Source organism: Microtus ochrogaster, linkage group LG5, assembly GCF_000317375.1.
Source record: "Microtus ochrogaster isolate Prairie Vole_2 linkage group LG5, MicOch1.0, whole genome shotgun sequence".
Classification (NCBI taxonomy): Eukaryota; Metazoa; Chordata; class Mammalia; order Rodentia; family Cricetidae; genus Microtus; species Microtus ochrogaster.
Window position 1 is genome coordinate 41,394,583 of NC_022031.1, and position 23,449 is coordinate 41,418,031.

Sequence of the window (23,449 nt, forward strand, 5' to 3'; positions counted from 1 at the left end):
CAAACCAGAGAAGCAGCAGCTTCCAAAGTGGAGCAGCCCGGGCACAAAGCCTTAGTTCTAATATTTTTATATAATGCCCCTTTATGTTTTACACTCATTAATTTTGTGTGTGTGTGTGCTGGTGTGTTGCACTAGACCTAGCTCAGGCGCACACACACACCCTTTTGTAAAGAACTAGAGGTCTTTCTCGGGCCCACAGACTTTGCCACCTTGCATGCCCCTCGACAGCCTTTTCGATGTTTACCAGATATTTATCACCACAAGAATGTATAGAATCACACTGACATAGTGACTTGGAATTTAAAATCTGGATATACAAGTCTTGGAATCTTGGAAATATGGAGAACCATTAGTTTAAAGTTTGCTTTGGGAAAAAGAAACAGGATTTCCCCAGTCTCCTTAGAAGAAGGAAACTGCAGGGAGGGAGGACGGCATTCACTGGAACGCTCCTAATGGGGGTGTTGGGGGGAGGTGTCTTCAAGCAAGCCTAGGTCAACTGAGGGAGAGGGTCTGGGTTCTCTGCCTCTGTTTTCCAAAGGCAGCCACCCTGTGTTCACTGAAGAACGCAACAAAACCAGAAGGCCCGGCCACCCACGTTAGACCTTAACCCTCCGCGGTGTTTCTTCTTCCCAACCGGGCACCTTCCACACGGTTCTGCACCCACAGTTCCCACTCCTAGGAGTGGTATTTCCTGGCTGAGGCCTCTGGCTTCAAGATCAGAATCTTAAGACTCAAGTCTTAGATTCCTGAGATGGGAACCAAACAGGTCCCAAAAATGGCCAGAAAGCGAACCAGCCGGCGAGGCTGCACCACCGGGAGTCTCTCACTCTAGCAGGGAATCCTACCACAGGAGGGCAGAAACCGGACACCTCGGAACAGCAGAGTTGTGAGCAGAATGCAGCCGCCTCCACCGAAGCCTCTAGAGCCAGCTGGCACACTCTGGCCCCGGAGGACCGGAGGGAAGGAGAACTGACCGCTAGAGAGCGGGAGCCAAGCCGTCTCTGTCCCGGGCAACACGCCCCAGCGTGTAAGGGAAGGGTCCCAAGCCACCTAAAGACGGGCGATGCGCTGGGGAGACTTTCTAGAGATACAAAACCCCAGGACAGTCTAGGAACTACCGCATTACCTGTGGCGCATACTAAAACAGACGCAGGTTGCAGGTTCCTATGGGCAGTGAAGTTGGCTAGGAACCTGGAAATCCTCTTCTGAAAAAGAACCGGAGAGTGGGCCGGGCAGCCTAGACCTGGGTTAGGAAAACATCCCAAGAACTTCCTATTCTCCTTCCCACAATAATTAAACGCGCCCCACCCTCGTCCAGTTCTTACCCTCTCTGGACAAGAAAAGGCAGTGAAGCTTCTTTCCACCTGAGACTCCCAACTTTCCGCAGACACCGACAGAAATCCTGGAGTGCTGAGACGGGCACGGAGATCTCCTGGACTCCTAGGGCCTCAGTCTCCCGCTTGGCACGCAGAAAGGGACGGCCCCAGGTTCACCAGGAGCCCTCCCCGCTCTGACGTTTGTGGGGCTCCCGCTGAGCGGCCGCAGCTACCTGGGGAGGTGTGCCAGCCGACTTGGGGGGGGGGGCAGTCGGGGGCGGGCAGGGAACCGGCTACGCCCCGTGCTCGCTGGCGCCTTTAAGGAGAAGAAGCCGGCGGAGGGAGGAGCTGGCCCAGGTGTGTGCAGGAGAGCGAGCGCCACGCCGCCAGTGCCCCGAGCTGAAATCCGGGGCTGCTGAGCCGAGTGAGTCGCCGACCACCCGGCCCGGCCCGTCGCCGGTCTCGCCACTCTGCCCTTGGTTTGGGCTGTATTTCTGTCGCAGGGGCGCGGCATGGGCGGCCCCGGCCGGGGTCTACGGCACCCCCATTGACTGCCCTCGCCCGGAACTCCAGCCCGCAGCCTCCTCTACTCGCACAGCCTCGACGGTCGTCCTGGGACCAGAAGGTTCTCCCAAACAGCTGCCGCCACCTCGTCCTCGGAGCCGCGTCCGGACCCCTTGATCGCCTGGCACCAGAGCACCAAAGACCCTCCGGCCGGCGCCCCAGACGAGCCGTCGGTGAGCGCGGCGATCCGGGTCCCCGAGGTCTCCACGCTTGCAGCGCTTTTGCTGCCAGACGCGTGAGCCCGGGCGTCGTCACCCGGGGTTCGGGGGTCCCGGGCCGGCGCGGCCGTCGGCAGAGGCGGACGACTGGGTTTTTGGGGTCCCGCGGAGCCATGACGGCCGAGAGCGCGCCGCCGCCCCCGCCGCAGCCCGAGGCGCTGGCGGCCGTGAAGGAGGAACGCGGCGAGGCGGCGGCGAGCGCGGGGGTCCCGGCGGAGGCAGCGGGCCGTGGCGCCGGGGGACGGCGACGCAAGCGCCCCCTGCAGCGGGGGAAGCCGCCCTACAGCTACATCGCGCTCATCGCCATGGCCATCGCGCACGCTCCCGAGCGCCGCCTGACTCTGGGCGGCATCTACAAGTTCATCACCGAGCGCTTCCCGTTCTACCGCGACAACCCCAAGAAGTGGCAGAATAGCATCCGCCACAACCTCACGCTCAACGACTGCTTCCTCAAGATCCCGCGTGAGGCGGGCCGCCCGGGCAAGGGAAACTACTGGGCGCTCGACCCCAACGCCGAGGACATGTTCGAAAGCGGCAGCTTCTTGCGCCGCCGCAAGCGCTTCAAGCGCTCGGACCTGTCCACCTACCCCGCCTACATGCACGATGCCGCTGCAGCTGCCGCCGCCGCTGCCGCCGCCATCTTCCCGGGCGCCGTGCCCACCGCGAGGCCGGCCTACCCGGGCGCCGTCTACGCGGGCTACGCGCCTCCGCTCGCCGCTCCCCCGCCGGTCTACTACCCCGCTGCGTCGCCGGGGCCCTGCCGCGTCTTCGGCCTGGTTCCCGAGCGGCCGCTCAGCCCGGATCTGGGCCCCGCGACGTCTGCAGCCGCCGGCGGCTCATGTGCCTTCGCGGCGGCGGCGGGAGCGGCCGGCACCGGGAGCTTCCAGCCGTCGGTCTGCGCGGGCGCGCGACCCGTCAACCCCGCCGCCTACGCCGCCGCCTACGCGGGCCCCGACGGCGCTTACCCGCAGGGGGCGAGTAGCGCGCTCTTCGCCGCCGCTGCAGCAGGTCGCCTAGCGGGACCCGCCTCGCCCCCCGCGGGAGGCGGCAGCGGCGTGGAAGCCGCGGTGGACTTCTATGGGCGCACGTCGCCGGGCCAGTTCGGAGCGGCGCTGGGGCCCTGCTACAATCCCAGCGGGCAGCTCGGAGCGGGCGGTGGTGGTGCCTATCACGCCCGCCACGCCACCGCCTATACCGGCGCTGTGGATCGGTTCGTGTCTGCCATGTGAGCCGGAGGTTGGCACGAAACCTCACAGACTCCAAGACGGTCCGAAAGATATTAATCCCCGGAACCGGCAGAGAGGACTAAAAAGTGTATCGGGTTGAGACCCACGTGCAAGGCCCCTGAGGACCGTAGGGGCCCGGTGTCTTGCACACGATTCGCAGACCCGATTTGCTTTGGACGTGGGCGGACGTTGGGGAGGTTACAGCCGCGTTTGGACTGGAAAGAGACCCTCGTTGATGCGAAGCTCCAAAGTGCTTGCCTTTCTGCCTTTTTACTTGGGAGGGTCCTAGGCTATAAAGGGTGGAAAGCAGTCTAGTTGTAGGATCCGAACTGTGGTGGAGTTGAGTGGCTTCACTGTGTGCTGTGCTGCGCCAAACTCGGGCTAGAGAGCCACATGCTCGGCCTCTTGTATTTTTGACTACCTTACTACAATAAAAGGCTCGGACAGTGCCTTTCTTCTAAAAGAGAGAACGAAATTGCAAAAGAAGTTGTTTTTTTTTTTTTTTAACTAAAATGGTTCTGTTCAACTGGATTGGTTTTACCTGCTTCCAAGAACCACAAACCTGGGTCGCAATCATAACTGAGACACAGTTCCCCAGTGTGGTCCAGCCCCATCTCCGGGATTTTCCGTCTGTCTGCTACACAGGAGAGCTGTGTGATTTTACCCTGTTTTTAATTTTTCGAGGCAGGGGTTTCTCTGTAGCTTTGGAACCTGTCTTTGGGACAGCGCTGTAGACCAGGCTAGCCTCGAACTCTAAAGATCCACCTGCTTCCGCCTCCCCGAGTGCTGGGATTAAAGGCGTGCGCCACCATCGCCCCCAGCTACCCTCTCGTTTTTTAATCGCCTCCCATTAGCCATGGTTCCGTATCTGGCAGCATTTGTGAGCCACCCAAGACTGCCCAGTAGCCGGCCAGGAATTGGGAACAGATCGCTGGCGAGTATTTAACCCAAAGACCCCGGACTAGCTCCAAGAAGAGATTATGTCCTAATTATTGAATCTTCAGCGGTCACTATCCAGCCAAAACTCTGGTTTTCTGATGAGGAGGATGTAAGAGGGATGGCTTACAGTAATTGGTGCTGGCTATTCCTTCCCTTGCCCTTGGCCATGCCTGCCTCAGTACCCTCCTCGAACAAAAAGGAAAGAAAAAGTAATAAATTGGATGATTAACAAAACCATCTTTTTAAAAGAAGGGTTTTTTTTTTAAACTTCATTGTGCATCTTCTTTATCTGAGGCAGCAGGTTCATGGAATTCAGAACTTACATCAGGGAAAGTCCAACCTGTCTCCATCTTTCTCTTGGGAAGGTTTGGTTTTAGAGTGAGAACATCTAGCATTGAGGAAGGGCTCCACTCCCTTCCTTCAGACAGCCTAATTTTTTAAATGGACTGATTTAATAAAAAATCTGTGAGAAAGTGAACACCAGCAAGAGAAACTCGGTCTCTTTCTGTGTAGTTATATTGATAAGAAAGGAAGTGGCTGTGAAAAACTGCCATGAAAGTATTGGGGTGGGGGTGGGGGAGACTGTACTATCCTGTTCACAAAGAATTTGGTCCCTATCAGAGTATTTATCTAAGTCACACATCCAATAGAAATACAGCACAAGCCACAAATGTAATTTAAATTTTCCTAGTAGCTACATTAAAAAAAAATAAAAAATTAACAGGTGAGATTAGCTGTAATAGTAGATTTATTTAACCCAATATATCTGAAATATCATTCTCACACACTCAAGATAAAAGCCATTAAAATGTTTGCATCTTATTTCATCTATGCCACTTTCAGTTCTAGCATCTTTGATCTAGCCATACTCGCGTACTCAACAGCACCAGGAGCTATCCAGGCTTTTGCAGTGGTAGATGACTTGGAGGCAGGTACTTTTTAGCCCTGTAACTCCGGGATAGTGGGAGTGTCGAGGTCCGCTCCTCTCCTGGCGGTCTCTTCTGGGTATGGTGCTATGGCCTTGCCTCCCACCCCGGTGCATTCTTCTCTGGGCTGAAAAAGAGCAGTTTTTGCCCACATTAGTTCCGGAACTGAGCCTTTGTTTCCTAATTACCAAATTGGGAGCTCTGACAACACCATTAACCTTAAACCGGCCCCTCCAGCAGTGTCCTCACTTTCAAAATAGGATTTTGTGATTGCTTACCTCACAGGGTTCTCCTAAAGTTAAAGGAGAAGGGAGAAAGAGACCGGGGAAAACGGTAGGGGTAGGGTGGGAGGAAGGTGTGGTAAACGAAGTTTAAAAAACAGCAACAACAACAAAACTTGTTGCAAAGAGTAAGGGGGGGGGGGGGGGGGGGGGACTCGTTGCTAATAGTAAGGAGGCTGGAAAAACTGCCTTATCGTGGAAACTTGGGGTGTCCTGTTGCCAGAAAGCAGGCGAAAGACAGGACTGGAAAGCTGAGCCTTCATCTGAAGTGTGGGCTTTGGCACTTGGTGAGACATCGCCCAAGGAAAAGTTGGTGTCCAAGAAAGATGCTGCTCAGAGGAAACTGAGTTTGTGGTACCCTCCTGACTGGATTGGCGGTCCTGGAAGACTGGTACCTTAGGATGAGGACAGGGACCCCCTTCCGCGTCTCCCGCGGGCCAGAGCACAGAGCAGTCAAGTGGCGGGATGCTTATGAACATTTCAGCGTATTGTCTTCGTAGCTCTCCTGCAAATCTGTGGACTCAGACTCTCCGGCTCCCGTTTTAGGGGTACTCTGAGACCCGTGCGTTCATTCTTCTCTCTTCCCCCTCTCCCTGTTGAGAGCCAGTTTGCAGGTGAGCAGGCCTAGCACCTCAACAGGCTGCGGGTAATTAGATGCTTTCTTCCCTAATTGCCGGAGGCTCGTTAGAATTTGCCCCAGAGCTGTAACATTTATTTTCTTTCGAATTAATTTTGCTTTGCAATTAAGGTGAGGAAACTAGCAACAAAAGCAGACTTCGCCCTGGGTTGTTTAGTTCGGTTAGAGCGCTTCCTTCCTAACTTGAGCTGAAAGGCGACACGGGGCCGGTCCGCGACTCTGTGGAGGTTAGGGGCCAGGAGAGAGCCTGGGCCGCGTCAGCGCTCCCCTCACCACCACCGCGGTGTTCCCAGAAGAGTCTATGAAAGCTACCAGCCCACCCACGGGGACACGAATCTGCAGCTTGCGACTGCAGTTTACTAAAGCACACTCCCAATTTTCTACGAAGTTTGTGCAAAATTGTTTTTGTTCAAATTAGTTTTTCTTATTATAAAATCAGAATGTTTGTTCATTACCTGAAAAAAAATAAGAGTGTAAAAGAAAGAAAGAGAAGGTGGCTCACACACACAATCCTAGCACCAGGAAAGCTGAGGCTGCCTGGCTACGCAGTAAGTTCCAGAGCAGCCTGGACTCTGTGGCTCTGTCTCAGAAACAAAACAATAAGGAAACAGACAAAAACACAGAGGGTCCTAAAGTTGGCCCACAGTTAGTTGGGTAGTCCCTTTTCTAAATTTGTTTTTGTTTTTGTTTTCCCAATGTAGGCCAGAATCTCGACTCTTCCCTTGTGTTTCTGCTTGATTTTGTAGTGTTGATGTGTATGTGTGTGAGAGATATGCACATACACACACACACACACACACCATTCTGAGGAACTTGGGCTTCAGCGTCCATCCTCTTCCTAAGAAGTGTTGCCTCCTGGGTGGGCGTTGCCAAGACAAAATGTCTGTGAAAAAACTTCTTGATGAAAAACAATTTGGTTGGCAGTCTGTAACATGAAGCTGGAGCAATGCTGTTCCCAAGATCACATTGCAACACACAAAAAAGCCTGGGCTCATGCATCTCAGGGCTCACATGTCTCCCGGCTTATGCATCTCAGTGCTCACGCATCTCAGCATCACTCATCTCAGTGTCACGCTTCTCAGGGCTCACATATCTCTGGACTCACGCATCTCAGTGCTCATGCATCTCAGGGCTCATGTGCACTCACAATTATGAGGATCCACAGGGATACTATGCATGTGCATTCTCTGGAACCCAGAGATGAGTGAGACCTTCCCCCAGTTTCACGGTCATTGGTATCAGAGCAAGGGAGACTATGTCTGGCCATCATCCTAAGGGAGACTCTGAAAATAGAAGTGATCAGCTGTGACAGGAGGTGGGAGAGGGCTGTTGATTTGCAAGGGAATGCAGCCTTCAGGTCCCCTCATTGTATGGTTACGCTGGTTAAAAAGAAATAAAAAAGGAGGAGAGGCAGAGTAGGTCAGATTCTCAAAGCAAACAGAGCAGTGAGCAGCATGAAAAAAAAAAATAGAGAAAACCGAGATGGATAGCCAGAGAGAGAGCAGAAAGAGGCAGGTCCTTAATGAGCTGGTGCACCATCCTTCCAGCCCTCGCCCTTGGTCCTGCAAGCCATTTTCTTGGCTGAGACCAAAATGGCCTTTGTAGTGGTCCTCATTGCTTGGCTCATTGTCTGCTTCCTGTAGAGTTCAGCCCGCATGGTGCCAGCCCCACACCTCATCCCTTCTTTTTTTATTTTTCGAAAAGGGTTTCTCCTTAGCTTTTTTGGTTCCTGTCCTGGAACTAGCTCTTCTAGACCAGGCTGGCCTCGAACTCACAGAGATCCGCCTGTCTCTGCCTCCCGAGTGCTGGGATTAAAGGCCGTGTGCCACCACCGCCCGGCCCACCTCACCCCTTCTGAGAGCCAAAGCTCAGATTTCCAGCTAAACCCAGAGGGTTTCCCAGGTACAGTAGGGCAGAGTCTGAGAGGTCCAGGGATCAGGGATCAGGCCCTTCCAGAGGAAAAAGGGATGGGGAAAGTGAGTCAGGATGGATCTCAGGCTCGTGAGAAGGAAGTATGTACCTCCTCAATACCTGGGAACCTGGAGCAGCTTCTCCATGGGGGCAAAGCAAGGCAACTATGGTTCTGCAGGTAGGGAGACAGAAATAAAGTGTGAGGACCATGCCCAACAGAGCTTATCCCTCTCGAGCCTCCAGCAATTAGCAAGGGTCCCAAGGGTGCTTCTGTCTCCTGCCTCCCCTCTGCTCTCAATGCCAGTCTATCCGCTGTTCCACTGGGTGCGACATAGAGTCCCAGCTTCTCACCCTCTCTATACCCTCTGCCACCCTCTCACTGCCCTCATTTCCCATAGCTGCCATGCCTGCACCCTGAGCTTCAGTCACCATTGCCATCTCGAGGATTCATACCCCATGAATCCTATTCAGTGACCACTCCCTCGGTGAACCACCTTCCTGGCTTTAAGACCCGTCCCGTGGGAGCCCCTCCTCTCTCTGAGTCTGTTCACAGAGGTTTCTGATGCCTCCTTATCTGTCCATCTGTCCTCACTCAGCAACCAGTGTGCAGCCCAGCTCAAACTTCAGCTGGACCAGTTCCTTTCCAGGAAGGAGCCTGACCTAAGATGAGAGAGTTCGGAGGAAGGGATTAGTGTGTGAGAAAACCATATTTTGTTCTTAATTTTTATTTCTTATTTTTATGTGTATGGGTGTTTTTTTAAATATTTATTTATTTATTATGTATATAATATTCTGTCTATATGTATGCCTGAAGGCCAGAAGAGGCCACCAGACCTCACTACAGATGGTTGTGAGCCACCATGTAGTTGCTGGGAATCGAACTCAAGACCTTTGGAAGAGCAGGCAATGCTCTTAACCGCTGAGCCATCTCTCCAGCCCGTATGGGTGTTTTGTAATGGGTATGAGGTCCCCTGGAACTGTAATTACAGACAGTTGTGAGCTGCCATATGGATGCTGGGAACTGGACCCTGGGTCCTCTGGAAGAGCGGGCAGTGCTCTTAACCACTGAGCCAGCTTCCAGCTGAGAAAATCATATCTTATGTGAGTATTCTCACTTTCCTTTCTCTATCTCAATCACCAAAACTTCACCCACTCTTCAACTTCATGTTCAGAGTCTTCTTTAGCCGAGTGGTGGTGGCACACACCTTTAATCCCAGCAATCGGGAAGCAGAGGCAGGCAGATCTCTGTGAGTTTAAGGTCAGCCTGGTCTACAAGAACTAGTTCCAGGACAGGCTCCAAAACTAAAAAAACAAAAAGTCCTCACTTTCCCTGGCCAGAAGCTCATGGGACTGGGCATGGCCACGGGGCTGTTTGAACCCAGGATCTTGTGCACGCCAGGCAAGTGCGCTGTCACATCCCAGTCCCCACCCCTTCTACTCTAAACTTTTGGTGGTATGACTGGGGGTGACCAGATAGAAGAGAATGGTACAGAGTACTGCTGGGGACAGAAATAAAACACTCCATCTTCCCTCTGGTGTATGCAAGGGGCAAACACAGCCAGCCACCTTCCCACCTTCTTTACACACATAGCCCTGATTCGGTTCAAATTTCAGTTGTCCGGTGTCTTAGTGGCTATCTTCCCTGCTTAGGGGTCCCGTTAGTTAAATGTCAGTCTTTCCAAGGCTGACATGGTGATAACTCCACAGGTACTTTCTGGGCCAATGAGATACCCCAGGCAGTATGTTGGAGGTGCCGGTATTTTTCTTTAAAATCTTTAGATATTGAGTTTGACCCCTGGAAGCATGGCCGTCATGTGAAGCATAGCCTAAAAACACATCAGCCTGCCCATGGGTACCTGGAGCCTGGGGAATATCACCAAGCTGAACCAACCCCCAAAGCCTCCATTCTACCTGTGGGCTCTGTTGTTGGAAATACACAACATCCAATCAAGTTTGAGGCTGCCCTTGTTACCTAAAACCAAGAGTATGTGAACCGATGCAGAGGTGACCCTTACAGGGTCAGGTGTTGGAGGTCAAACTGACCCTTAGTTTATTTCCCTAAAACCTCTTCTGCCCTTCTTACCACCAAACACAGCCAAAAAGACCCTGTAGTCTTGCCCACACAGCAGCGAGACTGATGAACCACAGTTCCTCTGTGAATTAACGTCAGTCACAGACCAAACCAGGGCCCTTTCCAGCTGCCCAGCGGTCCCTAACTAATATATCATCTCAGAGTCCACTGCCATTGGGGTTTACAAGATTTGTAACCTCTGGATTCTCACAACAGCCCTGAGGTAGACCAGGCTTCTCATGGGTTCTTTGGGCAAAGAAAGGAGGCTGGCTCTAGGCCACATGGTGTCTCTTCAGGAGCTGGACTGGCAGCCTAAGTGAACAGAAGTCTGAGGAATTCCCCTGCCTGGATGTGCAGTCAGGACACTAGTGTGTTAGTCCTGCCTGGAGCCTTCTCTCCTTGGGCCTCTGAGCTTGGCGACTCCACACGCCCATGACTTATCTCCACAGGGCGTGTGAGGCTTAAAGATAATACGTGTGGATCTACTTGCTTCAGACGGTTAGTGCCAAAACTGAAGGGGGCTGGCTTTTCTAAACAGCAAGCCTGTCTTCCAGGTCTGGTGCCTTGTGGCAGACCCTCCCGGCTCCGCTCTATGCTTTACACAAACTGCAGGAAAAGGCTGGTGATTTATAGGACACCTGGAGAGGTTGTGGGCAGGTGGGTAATTTCCGAATTAATTGTGGGAGAAACCTAACAAAGCAATCTGCCGGGTCAGCATCCCGGAGCCAGGGAGACTGACAGCTTGGAATCCAGTGAGCACAATGCCCAACCACAGGCAAAAGGGCCCTTCCTCCTGTGGGGAAGGCCTGACTTCCTTCCAGCAGAGGCGGGCCTGGGCCTGCAGCAGGGCCAGAGGAGAGCAGAGCGTTGAAGTAGCTTTCTTCCCAAACTGTGATTCGCTTAGGTGCTTTCTCAAAGAACTGCACCACTCCCGCCAGGCTGGCTCACCAGGAAACGTATCTCTCAGGGAGAGCTTGCAGGCTCCCCTGGGGGCTTCTTCTTGGATTCCTTGTTCAGAGACTGGGTCTTTGCCCCTGAACACCACACCAACAGGAAATGAACCTGGTCTCCATGCTGTTCGGAATTCAGCCAGCTCCGACCTGTCACGTGAACTTTGATGTTTTCCAAAGGGCTATTACCCGACTTCAAGAGAGCGGTTCCTATCTTGCTCAACTTCCCTAGAAATAAAATAGGAACACCTTCCCTTCCTGGTTCTCAGAATGCCCAGGGCTCAGCTTCTATGTGGGTTCTAGGTTACCGTTGGCCTCAACAGTCCCAAGGATTGGGCTCAAGCAACCGCATCTGAGCAACCCGACTGAGAGAAGCCTCCGGGGCACTCACTATGGGCAAGGTCCCAACCCAGACATAGATGGGAGCTCCTGAGCCCACAGTAGGTACCCACATGCAGGGTTGCCGTGAGATGGCTGAGCCTGGGGTCCAGCGTGCTTCTCTGGGCTTGCAGGCTTCCTCTCCCTGGAGGAAGGTTTGATTGTCTGTGCTATAGAGTCAGTGTGGTAAGGCTGCCTTAGCCACTCACGTGTGGGACTTTGTGAAATAATGACGTGGACCTGAGGCCTCTGTGCACTGGAGATGCAGCTCCTTGGATACCTGCTGTGCAGGATACTCCAGCAGCACAACACCCCAAAATAAATACACACACACACACACACACACACGTTTGAATACTGACATCAGTCACACAAGTGGGCCAGGAAACTGATGATTCCAGGGGGAGAGCCACAGAAACTATAAGATGAAAAACGCTGTTCTTGTAAGTCACTAACTTTCAGAGTAACTTGTTATGCAGCACAGTTGACTGAATCACGGATGGCTCACTCGAACCTCACAATCTCTGACCGGGATACCCTAATGCGCATGGGCGCGCATCCCCCCCCCCCCCACACGCATGCGTGTGCGCATGTGCCTACTATATGGTGTGGGTAGGAGGGCTTTGTCGTCTGAAGTAGAAGATTTAGTCTTCCGTGTGTGTGTGTGTGTGTGTGTGTGTGTGTGTGTGTGTGTGTGTGTGTACAGATACATTTATATTACAGCGTATGTGTGGAGGTCAGAGGACAACTTTCAGGAATCTGTGTTTATCTTCTGCCTTGAGGCAGGATGCCTCTTGTTTCTGCTGCTGCACTGTGTACTCAAGGGTAACTGGTTCATAAGCTTCTGGGTGGTTCTCCTGTCTCTGCCTCCCATCTCACCACAGGTATCCCCACCACATCCTGCTTTCTCAGGAAAAAACTGCTGTTAGACTTATAATGCTAACAGCAGCACCTTTACCTGCTGAGCCATCTTCCCCGCCCTTTAACTCCTTGGGCCAAGATTTGCCGAGAGCAGCCTAGAACCTGGGAACCCCACCTTCTGCAGTACTGGTAGTCAGAGGGACCAAAGAGACACATGGAAGTCCCTGAGCTGACAGAGTGGAGCATGATCAAATGAACTGACCCCCACCCACCCCCCGCCAGGAGCCAATGACATCGAGTAATTGATGGCTTCTGTGGACAGGATCCAAGCTTCACAATGAACCAAATCCACTTTGTAGCCTTTTTGAAAACGACTCTGCGCGGCGTCAGTAACTGCAGATTCAACCCGCTGTCTTTGGCTGCTACCTCTGACGTTAAGATTGGAATTAACTGCTCCCAAGAGAAAATGAGTAACAGCCATTACCGCGTAAGCAGAGGCTTGCCTTTAGAGACCTCAGCCAGCCCGAAGCTGGGCTGTGGCTCTTCCTGCTCCCAGCTGTTTGGACTCTTGGAGAGCGATGCCAAGCTTCCTAATGGGCCCTTCTGTGTGTTCCCCACCAGCGCTGCAAGGGAATCTGAAGGTAACGGCCTTCTGTGCGTGCTACAGCGAAGTTAGACAGGCTCATGTTTTTAACTCGGGCTGTAAACGCAAAGAAAGAAAAAACAAAAGAATAGGGAGCTTGGGGGCCAACTAGAGAAGAGAAGGCTGGTGGAAGCACGTGTGAAAAGGGCTTAGTGAGAACTAAGCCCCGTGAGTCAGAAGAGGCAGGAGTGTCGGCAAGCTGCCTTACCGCCAATCTTTTTTGAGGCTACATTTTAAAAAACAGAGGGTCCAGAATGAGGACGTGATGGTCCTGCCTGACTTTGACCTTTTCTGTGTGTCTGGTTGCCCCAGCGCCTAATACTTATTGGTGAATATTGTTTAACTGGAACTAAATATCCCCGCTGGGGGCAGTGACCTAAATCCTGGGGACATGAGCTTTAAAGCTGCCTGAGGATGCCGATCTGGGGTGCGTTCTCCTGTCTTAAATCTGTGAAGAGCTTTCCGGGCAGAGAAGGGATGGTTTGGGGGTACATATAGAGGATCAGTGCTGGGTCGCATCAAATTTTAGCTAATAAGAGAAAGAAAGGAGGGGGGGCAGCCAAGGGTGATGCCAGCTGCCTGGGGTGGGGGGACTCACTCGCTTCCGGAAGGGCCTCTGAGCAACGCTGAAGACAGTTCGTAGAGATGTTGTCAGAGACGCACTCCGTGGGTGGAATGCCTCAGGATTTCTAAAGACATCTTTAGCCCCGAGCCTCTGGACTGTCACACACCCACTGAAGACTCACATGCACACACATTTCTTGGCTCCACACCCTTCCAACGGGGGCCTCTTTTCCCAGAGCGCTATCAGTCAGAATACTCTGAACTGCAAGCAACAAACTCAACCCTACATGATTCAGCAATAGCAGGGATGTACCAGAAGGCAAAGGATAGTCCGCAGGCGGTAATGAAATGAATGGTCTTGAAAGGGCTTTGAAATTCAGGACAAAACATGGACCTGGATCGAATGGATGAACCCTTCTGCTTATAGCAAAAGCCAGGAGCCAGTAACAATCCCCTGAGTTGCACTGTCAGTGTGCGCTGGGTAACTGGTCACTGAGCCACCTAGTTTACAGCCCCCAACCCAAGCTGTTTGTCCTCTCTCTACAGAATCATTCTCACTGTGGCCAGCAGGGGGCAGGCTCTGCTGACCAGAGGTAGATGGAACAATCCTGATACACACTCCAAACCGCTGTCAGGACGTGGAGACCAGAAGAAACTTAACACCGGATAGCACAGGCACCTCATCTCAGTACCAGGGTTGGGGAGCAGGAAGATCAGGGGTTCGAGATCATCCCCCATGCAAGGTCTGGTCAGCCTGGGAGACTGGCATTTGACCTTGGGAGAAGTCAAGCGGGAGAGACGTTTCTCCACGACTCTAACACTGCCTTTCCCTTACACTGGCAGCAGCGTGCCCCTGAAAAGGTGCACAAAGCGGGGTTTGTGCCTTTGCTGGAGCTCGGTTTTCAGGGTTTAGGGTGAATGATTTATATCCTTTTGCTCCAAATAACTCAGCCTTGGAGCTATTGGAGGCAGCACTTCAAAACATCTCAGAATGCAGACCCAAACGGCCTCCAGAGTATAGTCCCCTTAAGCAAGGAAGTGGAGAGGGCGCTTCTGCCCGCCAGCAGACTGACCGCCGAAGATTCTCACCCCGCCCACAGTGCCAGGCCAGGATGGAGACCAGACCAACTCTGTGCCCTCGGGATGGGCTGAGCGGTGGTCCCCAGAGATGAGCTCTGTGAAGGTTTATCATAGGCAAAAAGACTGTGTGGGCAGGATTGGGTTGTCCTGGATCATCTAGGGAGCCCTAAATGTCATCACAATGTCCTCTGAGAAGCAGGCAGAAGGATATATGGCGTTAGGAGTGGTAGGATGAACCCGAGAATTTAGAGAGGTTTGTCAATGACTTTACTAAGAAGCTGAGTTTAGCTCACAGATGCTGACTTTGGACTTCAGACCTCCAGAATAAGTGTGTGTTCTCCAGGCTTGGTGGGTGCTAAAGCAGGAGGGTGGCAAATTCAAGGCCAATCTGGGTAACATAGTGGGATTCCATATAAAATAAAGAATAAAATGGGTGGGGCTACAGCTCAAGGTAGAGTACTTGCCTACCATGTGCAAGGTCTCAGGTTCAATCTCTAGTGCCTCCAAAATGTCTTGTTTTAAGTCACCAAATTTGTGGTTTGGCGGCTTTAAGAAACTGACATAGCTGTGTTATGGAATATTTTGATCTCATTCTGAAACTCCTGAAACTGCCCATGAAATTTACTTTGAACTAGCTACAAGTTGATCAAAATTAGCCATGAGGGTTTGGAGGACCAAGGACAGGTAGAGAGATACAGGAAGTAACAGGGAGGGACTTAGAAAGGTTCTCGGCCTTTTTGGATGGAGGAAGGAGAGAGAGGAGGTCACAGGTTGCTTCTCCACCACTTCTCTGCCCATTCTTACCCCGCTATCTGACTCCCGAGTTTTCATGATAAAGAATAACTAGACAAATGCTTCATAGCTGTCTCCCAGAAACTCACTTCAAACATCATGCCACCAACAGCTGAAAGTAAAAGAAACTAAAATCTATCTTGTGCACCACTGATCATAAGAAAATAGGAGGGTTGCACTAAAATCAGATAAGGTCAACATCAGAGCAAAGAAAATAACTAAGACAAAGAGGAATATTATAAGATAATAAACAAGTCAGCCAACCAAGATCACATAATAACCCTGAACGTGTGACATCAGAACAAGAAAAACAGAAGTGGATAACAGGGAAGAGAAAAACTCACAAGTAAAATTGGAGACTTTGATTCAGGCATTGGGGCCCATGCCTGTAGTCCCAGCACTTGGGAGGTGGAGGGAGGAGGAGCTGGAGCTGGAGGCAAGGTAAAGGCCAGGTGAAATATATATCTATATATGTATATATATATACATATATATATGACACCTTGTCTCAAAAATTAGCTATTTTAATATATTATGAGTTGGGACTGTGGCACACACATGCCAGCCCTGCAGAGGAGGAAGCTGGGACATCAGATATTAAGACCGTCCTCAACTACACAGGGAGGTCATTGTCAGACTGGACTATAGACACTGCCTCAAAAAGAGAAAAACGCCTGGGGTGGTGCCCACCTTTAGTCTCAGCACTCAAGAAGCAGAGGCAGGAGAATCTCTATGACTTTGAGGTCAACCTCTGTCTACACGGTAAGTTTCAAGATAGCCAGGGCCCAACAGTGAGACCCTGTGTCAAAGAAAGAGAGAGGAGAGGGTGAGAAAAAAGAGAAAGAAATCAGAGATTTCAGCACTTACCTTTCAACAACTGGTTGAGCAATTAAACAGAAAAGCAGGAACCAGCAAGGTGTCTAGTCAATATTTCTGGACCATTCTACCCCACAAGGGGTAGGCCATTCTGGTGTGTATGGTTCAGACAGCAGAACACACCACACACACACAGGTCATTCCGGTGTGTATGGTTCAGACAGCAGAACACACCACACACACACAGGTCATTCCGGTGTGTATGGTTCAGACAGCAGAACACACCACACACACACAGGTCATTCCGGTGTGTATGGTTCAGACAGAAGAACACACCACACACACACAGGTCATTCCAGTGTGTATAGTGCAGACAGAAGAACACACCACACTACACACACACACACACACACACACACACACACAGGACATTCCAGTGTGTACGGTACACACAGCAGAATGCACCATACACTGTACCAGGGAACAAGCCCTCCTGCCGCAGCTTAAGAGAGCTGCGAATCTACAGAGTGAATTCTGAAAACTTCTCAGACTTCCTCTAAGAAAAATAAAATAAAAAGCTCAGAATACTGGGCTAGAGAGATGGCTCAAAAGGTGACAGTTCTTGCAGAAGACCAAAGGTGGCTCCCAGCAGCCACGTGGCTGCTCCCAACAGTCTATGACTCCAGTTCCAGAGCTCCAACACCCCTTCTGTCTCTGAGGACACTGAACTCACGGCTTACATACATCCATGCAGACAGATGCTCCTACATACACAATAAAAATTAAAATCTTTTTTAAAATCACCAGATACTTGGAAAGCATGCAGCATGCCAATAATAACAATCCACGGGCCAAAGAGGAAACACCAATGATGTCCCAAAGAAAATCACAAAGGTGAATAAAAGTTAAAGTACAGCACCTGTGGGATTCAGCTGATGTGTCCGAGAATAGTCTCAAAGCGTTAGCCTGAACTGCCTAAGTGAGGAAAGGAACAAAATAAACCTGCTTCAAAGAGGAAAAATGCATCCATGAGCAGAAATCAGAGAAACTGAAGAATAAAATAACACAGAAAGTCAATGAGCTGATCCTTGGGAGGAAAAAGAATAAATTTGATGAACATCTAAACTAAACCAGGAGCAACAGAAGAGAGGACACAGTTACCTCTGTAAGAAGGCAGAGACGATCCCTGACGGCAAGAGATCTACAAACCACGCAGCCTGTGAATGAGAGTTTAGAAGCTGCACTCATCCCTCAAAGCACAAACCCCCTCAATTCACCAAACACGGGGCAATCTGAGGAACCCTCTACCCACTAATAAAGTTAATTTGTAATTTTTAAAAATCCCACTGTGGAGCCGGGCGGTGGTGGCACACGCCTTTAATCCCAGCACTCGGGAGGCAGAGGCAGGCGGATCTCTGTGAGTTCGAGACCAGCCTGGTCTACAAGAGCTAGTTTCAGGACAGGCTCCAAAACCACAGAGAAACCCTGTCTCGAAAAGAAAAAAAAAATCCCACTGTGGAAAGATGGGTCACGGCGTAAGAATGCTTCTCATGCAAGCGTAAGGACCTGAGTTTACCTTCCCAAAACCTGTCCCATTACAGTGGGACAGGAGGATGGCCCAGCTTGGTGGCTGTCAGCCTCGCCGGAAAACAGTGGGTCCCAGGTTCAGAGAGAAGCAGAGAGAAGAGCTGACATTCCCCTATGACTCTGCTCATGTGCACAGGCACATATGTGCCACCACACATGTGTGTACACACATACACATGACCACACATAGCCACATACATACATAACCACACACACCCTCAACTAAACACACAGCCACACTCACATATAACTACACACATAAACACACATACATAACCACACACACCATAACCACATACATACATAACCACACACACCCTCAAATAAACACACACAACCACACTCACATATAACTACACACAATTTTCTTTAGTTCCTAAAATGAAATGTCTACAATTGTAGAGTTTCCTTAGGAAGCTCTACCAGCTGTTTGAAGAATTAACTAATTAACAACAATTAACAACATTTCTTCCCAAAAGCAGAAGAGAAGGAAATATATCCCATTTTCTTTTGGGGCACTAGAATGACTCGGACACTGAGACGACATAAAGACAGGACAAAAGGGCCAGTGAGATGGCTCGGCAGGCCAAGATGCCTGCTCCCACGCCTGGCCACTGAGCCGGATTCTCCACGTGGTCAAAGGAAAGAAGCAGCACACGCAGATAAGTAAGTAAGTAAATAAATAAAGGCCTGTTCTCATGTAAGGGAAATTTTTTAATACAAAACCAGAAAACTGAAAAATCCTAATGCCTCATAGGTACAAATGGAAAAGCCTTAAACAAAACATTTGCAAATAGAATATGGCAGTACACAAAGAATTGTACCCATCACGGATCAGAGTTTATCTTAGATGGCTGAGTATTAAGCTATCTCAGGCTGGCTCAGTATTAATAAAATAATCAGCCAGGTGGTGGTGGCTCACGCCTTTAATCCCAGCACTCGGGAGGCAGAGGCAAGCAGATCTCTGTGAGTTCGAGGCTAGCCTGGTCTACAAGAGCTAGTTCCATGACAGACTCCAAAGCTACAGAGAAACTCTGTCATGAAAAAAAAAAACAATCAGATTGTGTTTCCTCTGGAGTGTTCACTTGCTTATAATTTGTGTATGGTTAGACAGATTATAACGGACTTCAAGCAAAACCTGCAATCAGTCCTCAATACAAAGACGAATGCAATCCTGAAAACTTTGACTCAAATTAAACTGTGGTCAATTGAGTTTTCTCTATCCATTTATACAACAAGACATTCTTAATGTAAAAACAATATACTCTACCATATTAACAGACTAAGAAAATCACACAATTATGTCTGAAAACCACACATTTGACAAAGGACTCCCTTCTAGGATCTACAGACCGCTCTCAAAGATCAGCAGTCAGAAGACAAAGATTCCCACTAGAGGATGGGTAGAAGACACGGAGATGTTCTCATCTAGAGGACAGAAAAGGACCCGTGAAGAGAGGGGCAGCATTGTCAGCCGACGGGGGAGTGCAAATCAAAACCACAGATAAAAGCAGTGACGCCAACAGAAGCTGGCAAGGAGCCAGAGACTGCTCACTCAGACAGGGATGTGGGAGTTCAAAGTGGGAAGGCCACTCTGCTTGGCAGCTCCCGGAAGCCCAAACAGAACCACCGCATGACTCAACATTCAAACTCCTGGCCATTCATTCTAGAGAAAAAGTTTTTTTTCATTCTAGAAACAGTTTGTGAGAGATGGCTCAGGGGTTAAAAGCACTGGCTGCTCTTCCAGAGGACCCAGGTTCAGTTCCCAGCACCCACATGGCAGCTCACAGCTGTCTGCAACTCCAGTTCCAGGGGATCCAACACCTTCATACAGACATACATGTCGGCAAAACACCAATCCACATAAAAGTAAATAAATCTGAAGAAAAGTTCATGAATGTTTATAGTTGCTTTAGTCATATTAGCAAAATAACAGAGAGAGAGAGAGAGAGAGAGAGAGAGAGAGAGAGAGAGAGAGAGAGAGAGAGAGAGAGAGAGAGAGAGACAAGGGAGTGGGAAAGCTAAAGAAAAGGAAAGACAAATCTTGTCATGGAAGCTGCGGTATGGCACAGCGAGTCACACAGTAACACAGTAAACCCTTTTATCCATACATCTTTACTTGCAAGTATTCATTGCAAAGAGTTGTTGGTCTGGTTTGAGACCTCTGGCTTCTGCTACACCATCGATGCTGGGCCCTCACTGGGCTCCTCTTGGATACCCTGTTGTTACCCTGTGTCCTGAAGATCCTGCAGCTTTGGACCAGCCCCTCACGTACTCCAACAGATCGTAGAAGGGATGATGTTGGGGTAGGCCGACTCATAACCCTAGTTCTGGGCCTGTGTAGTTAATAAATACTTTTTAACTGGAAGAAAAAAAAGCTCATGTTCTTCAACACAATAGATAAACCATGGAACATAACTCTCTAAGGAAAAGGAATAAATTATTGACACACAATTGCCTGTGACTTCAAGAGGATAATGCTATCTTAAAGGCCAGTTCCAATAGATCACATGCTTCATGACTGTTTACAAACTGTCCATCTGTTTTGTTGGTTTGAGACACTATCTCCATATGTAGCCCAGGCTGGCTCAGACTTGCCAATCCTCCTGCCTCAGCCCCCCAAGTAGTAGGATTACAAGTGTGTGCCGCACCTGATTTTACATGGTTTTTATTTTATTTTTAAGTGTGTGTCTGTGTGTTGTATGTTGGTATACACACGTGGGGTAGGAGATGCCCATGGAGGTAGGAAGAGGTTTGCAGATTCCGCTGCAGCTGGAGAAGTTGTGAGCCGCCTGACGTGAATGCTGGGAACCAAACTCAGGCCCTCCACAAATGAGTGTGTGCCCTTAACTGCTGAGCTACCTCTCCATCCCTCAAGGAACATTTTTGTGCTGAATAAATTGTTGGAATGGAAAATAATTTAGTGACTACCAAGGGTTAGGAACGGATTGGGTAGAAGGAAGTGGGGATGGATAGAAAATGGTGGCCTGAGAGAGACTGTTCACCCTGGCCTTGCCTGTGCCACCATACTCCTTACATCGGTGCATCACTACCCTGGGAAAGACTGGATAAAGGACACACGGGGTCTCTGTGCATTGCTCCTTATGGGCCATGAAAGTGTTGAGGGTGAACAGCGGGCACTGAAAAAGTTATGGCTCAGTTAGTTAAAAGCACAAAACATATGAAGCAAACGGACACCATTCTCGTGTGGAGGCTCACGCTTCTGGGAGTGATGTTAGAAAGATCTGCCAACTAGTCTGGCACAGCCCCATGCAATCAGAGTGGGCACCTGCTGTCAACAACACTGTGCCCTGCCCGAGGAGCCAAAGAATGTCTGTCCTCCACACCACTGAGGCAGGACTCTAAAGAAATACACAAATGACAGGGAATGGAGCATTTCCCCAGAAGTTTAGAGGCCTTGGGCTTAATCCCCAGCCCTGAAAACAGTGATGAGGAGGAGGAAGAAGAGGAGGAGGAAAAGGGCGAGGAGGAAGAGAAGGAAAAGGATGAAGAGGATGATGACGAAGAAGAAGACGACAACAGGCAGACAGGCAGGAAACTGATTAGGGGCTGGAGAGATGGCTCAGCAGTTCAGAGCACTGGCTGCTCTTCCAGAGGACCCAGATTCAATTTCCAGCACCCACATGGCAGCTCGTAACTGTCTGCAACTCCAGTTCCTGAGGATCCGGACAGACATGCATGCAAAACACTAATGCACATAAAATAAAAATGATAAATCATTTTTTAAAGAAAAGAAAGAACTGATTAGTTCCAACAAGCTGGTGTTTGCATTAGGAGAGAAAGAAACAGAAAGACATATGGGAAAAGGTCAGTCTATGCTGCTTTCTGTAGGCTGTATTGTAAGTTCGAGAAGGTTCCTCAGGGGCTGGAGAGGTGGCTGGGCACTGGAAAGCACTTGAGGACACAGGCGATGTCCCCAGCATCACATGGTGGTTTTCATCAATCAGCTTCACCATCAAGTAATCTGACGCCCTCCTCTGGCCGCCACAAACACTGCACACATGAGGTACACACACATACATGCAGGCAAACACCCATGCACATCAGATAAAAATAGATAAATCTTTTAAAAGAAGGTTCATATGATGCTAGCTGTCAGTCAAAACACAGCTGTAACCCTCAAAGGGAAAACAAGATGACTTAGTTTCCTCCAAACACGAGTGACCAGGTGGTGGCGACAGCAGGTGGGCCGGTCAGAGCAAAGAGGAGTCAGTCTGTGACAGGTTCAGATGACAGTCTCGGCTTTTGGGTCGGGAGGCTAGCGTCTCCTAAGTTAATACACCTCAAGGCTACACCTGAGAGTGAAAAGGATGTTTGGTCAGACTCAAGGTGGCTGTTAAGTGGCCACTAGTGGGACTGAGAGAGCCGAAGAGGTCTGAATCCGTAACATTCCAACTCTCTACGGTCACGGAGTTCCGCTCAGTCAGCAGAGGAGTCTTCACCGTGTGAGGCTGTTTCTCTGGGAAAATCAGTTTGCGTGGTGATGGAGGTGAGTGTTGTGTCTATTCCTCCTCTTGTGTGAGTGATATGTCTCCTCAAAAAAATTTGTGGGCCTAGGGGGAGAGCTCAGTCAGTGATGTGCTTGTCACAGTGGGAGAACCTGAACTCAGTCCCTCAAACCCATGTTTTTAGAGAGCCCAGTATAGTGACAAACACTTGTTATCGTAGCATGGGGAAGATGGAGACAGGTGGGTTCTGGGGATTCCCTCGCTGGCCAGCCAGCCTAGACTAGTGGACAAGTTCCAGGCCCATGAGAAACCCTATCTCAAAAATAAAGGGGACGGATGGTACCTGAGGAGTAACATTCAAGGTTCACCTCTGACCTACACACACGCACGCACGTGCACACACTTTACTAAGAACATTGGGCCCAGAGAGGTCTGACTAGCGCCTGTGGAACAGGAGCCTAGCCAGCCTCCTGAGCTCAGGAAGGGACGCTGACCACTGGGTTCCATGCTTCCCTTAAGTTCCATCCTCTTGAACCTCCATAGTTTTTCAATGATGGAGGCGTAGCTAGTTGAACCAGGGGTTCCAGAACAAGGCCTCTGTGTACATGACCATCTGTGTGATTGGTGCCTCTAAGTGGACAACATGGTCACACAACATTATATCCAAACCTGAACTTTAAGGGAAATTTCTGAAGGAGGAAAAAAAGAAAGAAAGACAGAAAGGAAGAAAGAAAGAAAGAAAGAAAGAAAGAAAGAAAGAAAGAAAGAGAGAGAGAAAGAAAGAAAATAAAAGAAAGTTATTGAGGTTCAAGATTGCTATCCCCTGACCCAATATATATATTTTAGATGAAGGGACTAGAGAGACGGCTCAGCAGTTACAGCCCTTCCTGTTCTTCCAGACGAGCAGAGTTCCTTTTTAGCACCCATGTCAGGCAGCCATTTCTAACTCCAACTCCAAGGGAGCTCACGCCTTCTTCTGGCCTTCAAGGACACCTGCACTCGTGTGTGCTTACACACACACACACACACACACAGAGAGAGAGAGAGAGAGAGAGAGAGAGAGAGAGAGAGAGAGAGAGAGAGAGAAATAGAAATAAAAATAAATCTCTTTCAAAAATTGTAAAGTTTTGCCGGGCGGTGGTGGCGCACGCCTTTAATCCCAGCACTCGGGAGGCAGAGGCAGACGGATCTCTGTGAGTTCGAGACCAGCCTGGTCTACA

General features: G+C 50.2%; 1 protein-coding gene across 1 annotated transcript; it reads left to right on the forward strand.

Moving 5' to 3' along the window:
* The first annotated feature begins 2,211 nt into the window (after positions 1–2,211).
* Positions 2,212–3,327, forward strand: Foxe1 (forkhead box E1). Its single transcript, XM_005362137.1, has one exon. The coding sequence runs from the start codon at positions 2,212–2,214 to the stop codon at positions 3,325–3,327; it is 1,116 nt and encodes a 371-aa protein (XP_005362194.1).
* The last annotated feature ends 20,122 nt before the right edge of the window (positions 3,328–23,449 follow it).

Coding starts and splice junctions, on each gene's coding strand:
- Foxe1 (XM_005362137.1), top strand. CDS start 2,212: ATGACGGCCGAGAGCGCGCCGCCGCCCCCGCCGCAGCCCGAGGCGCTG.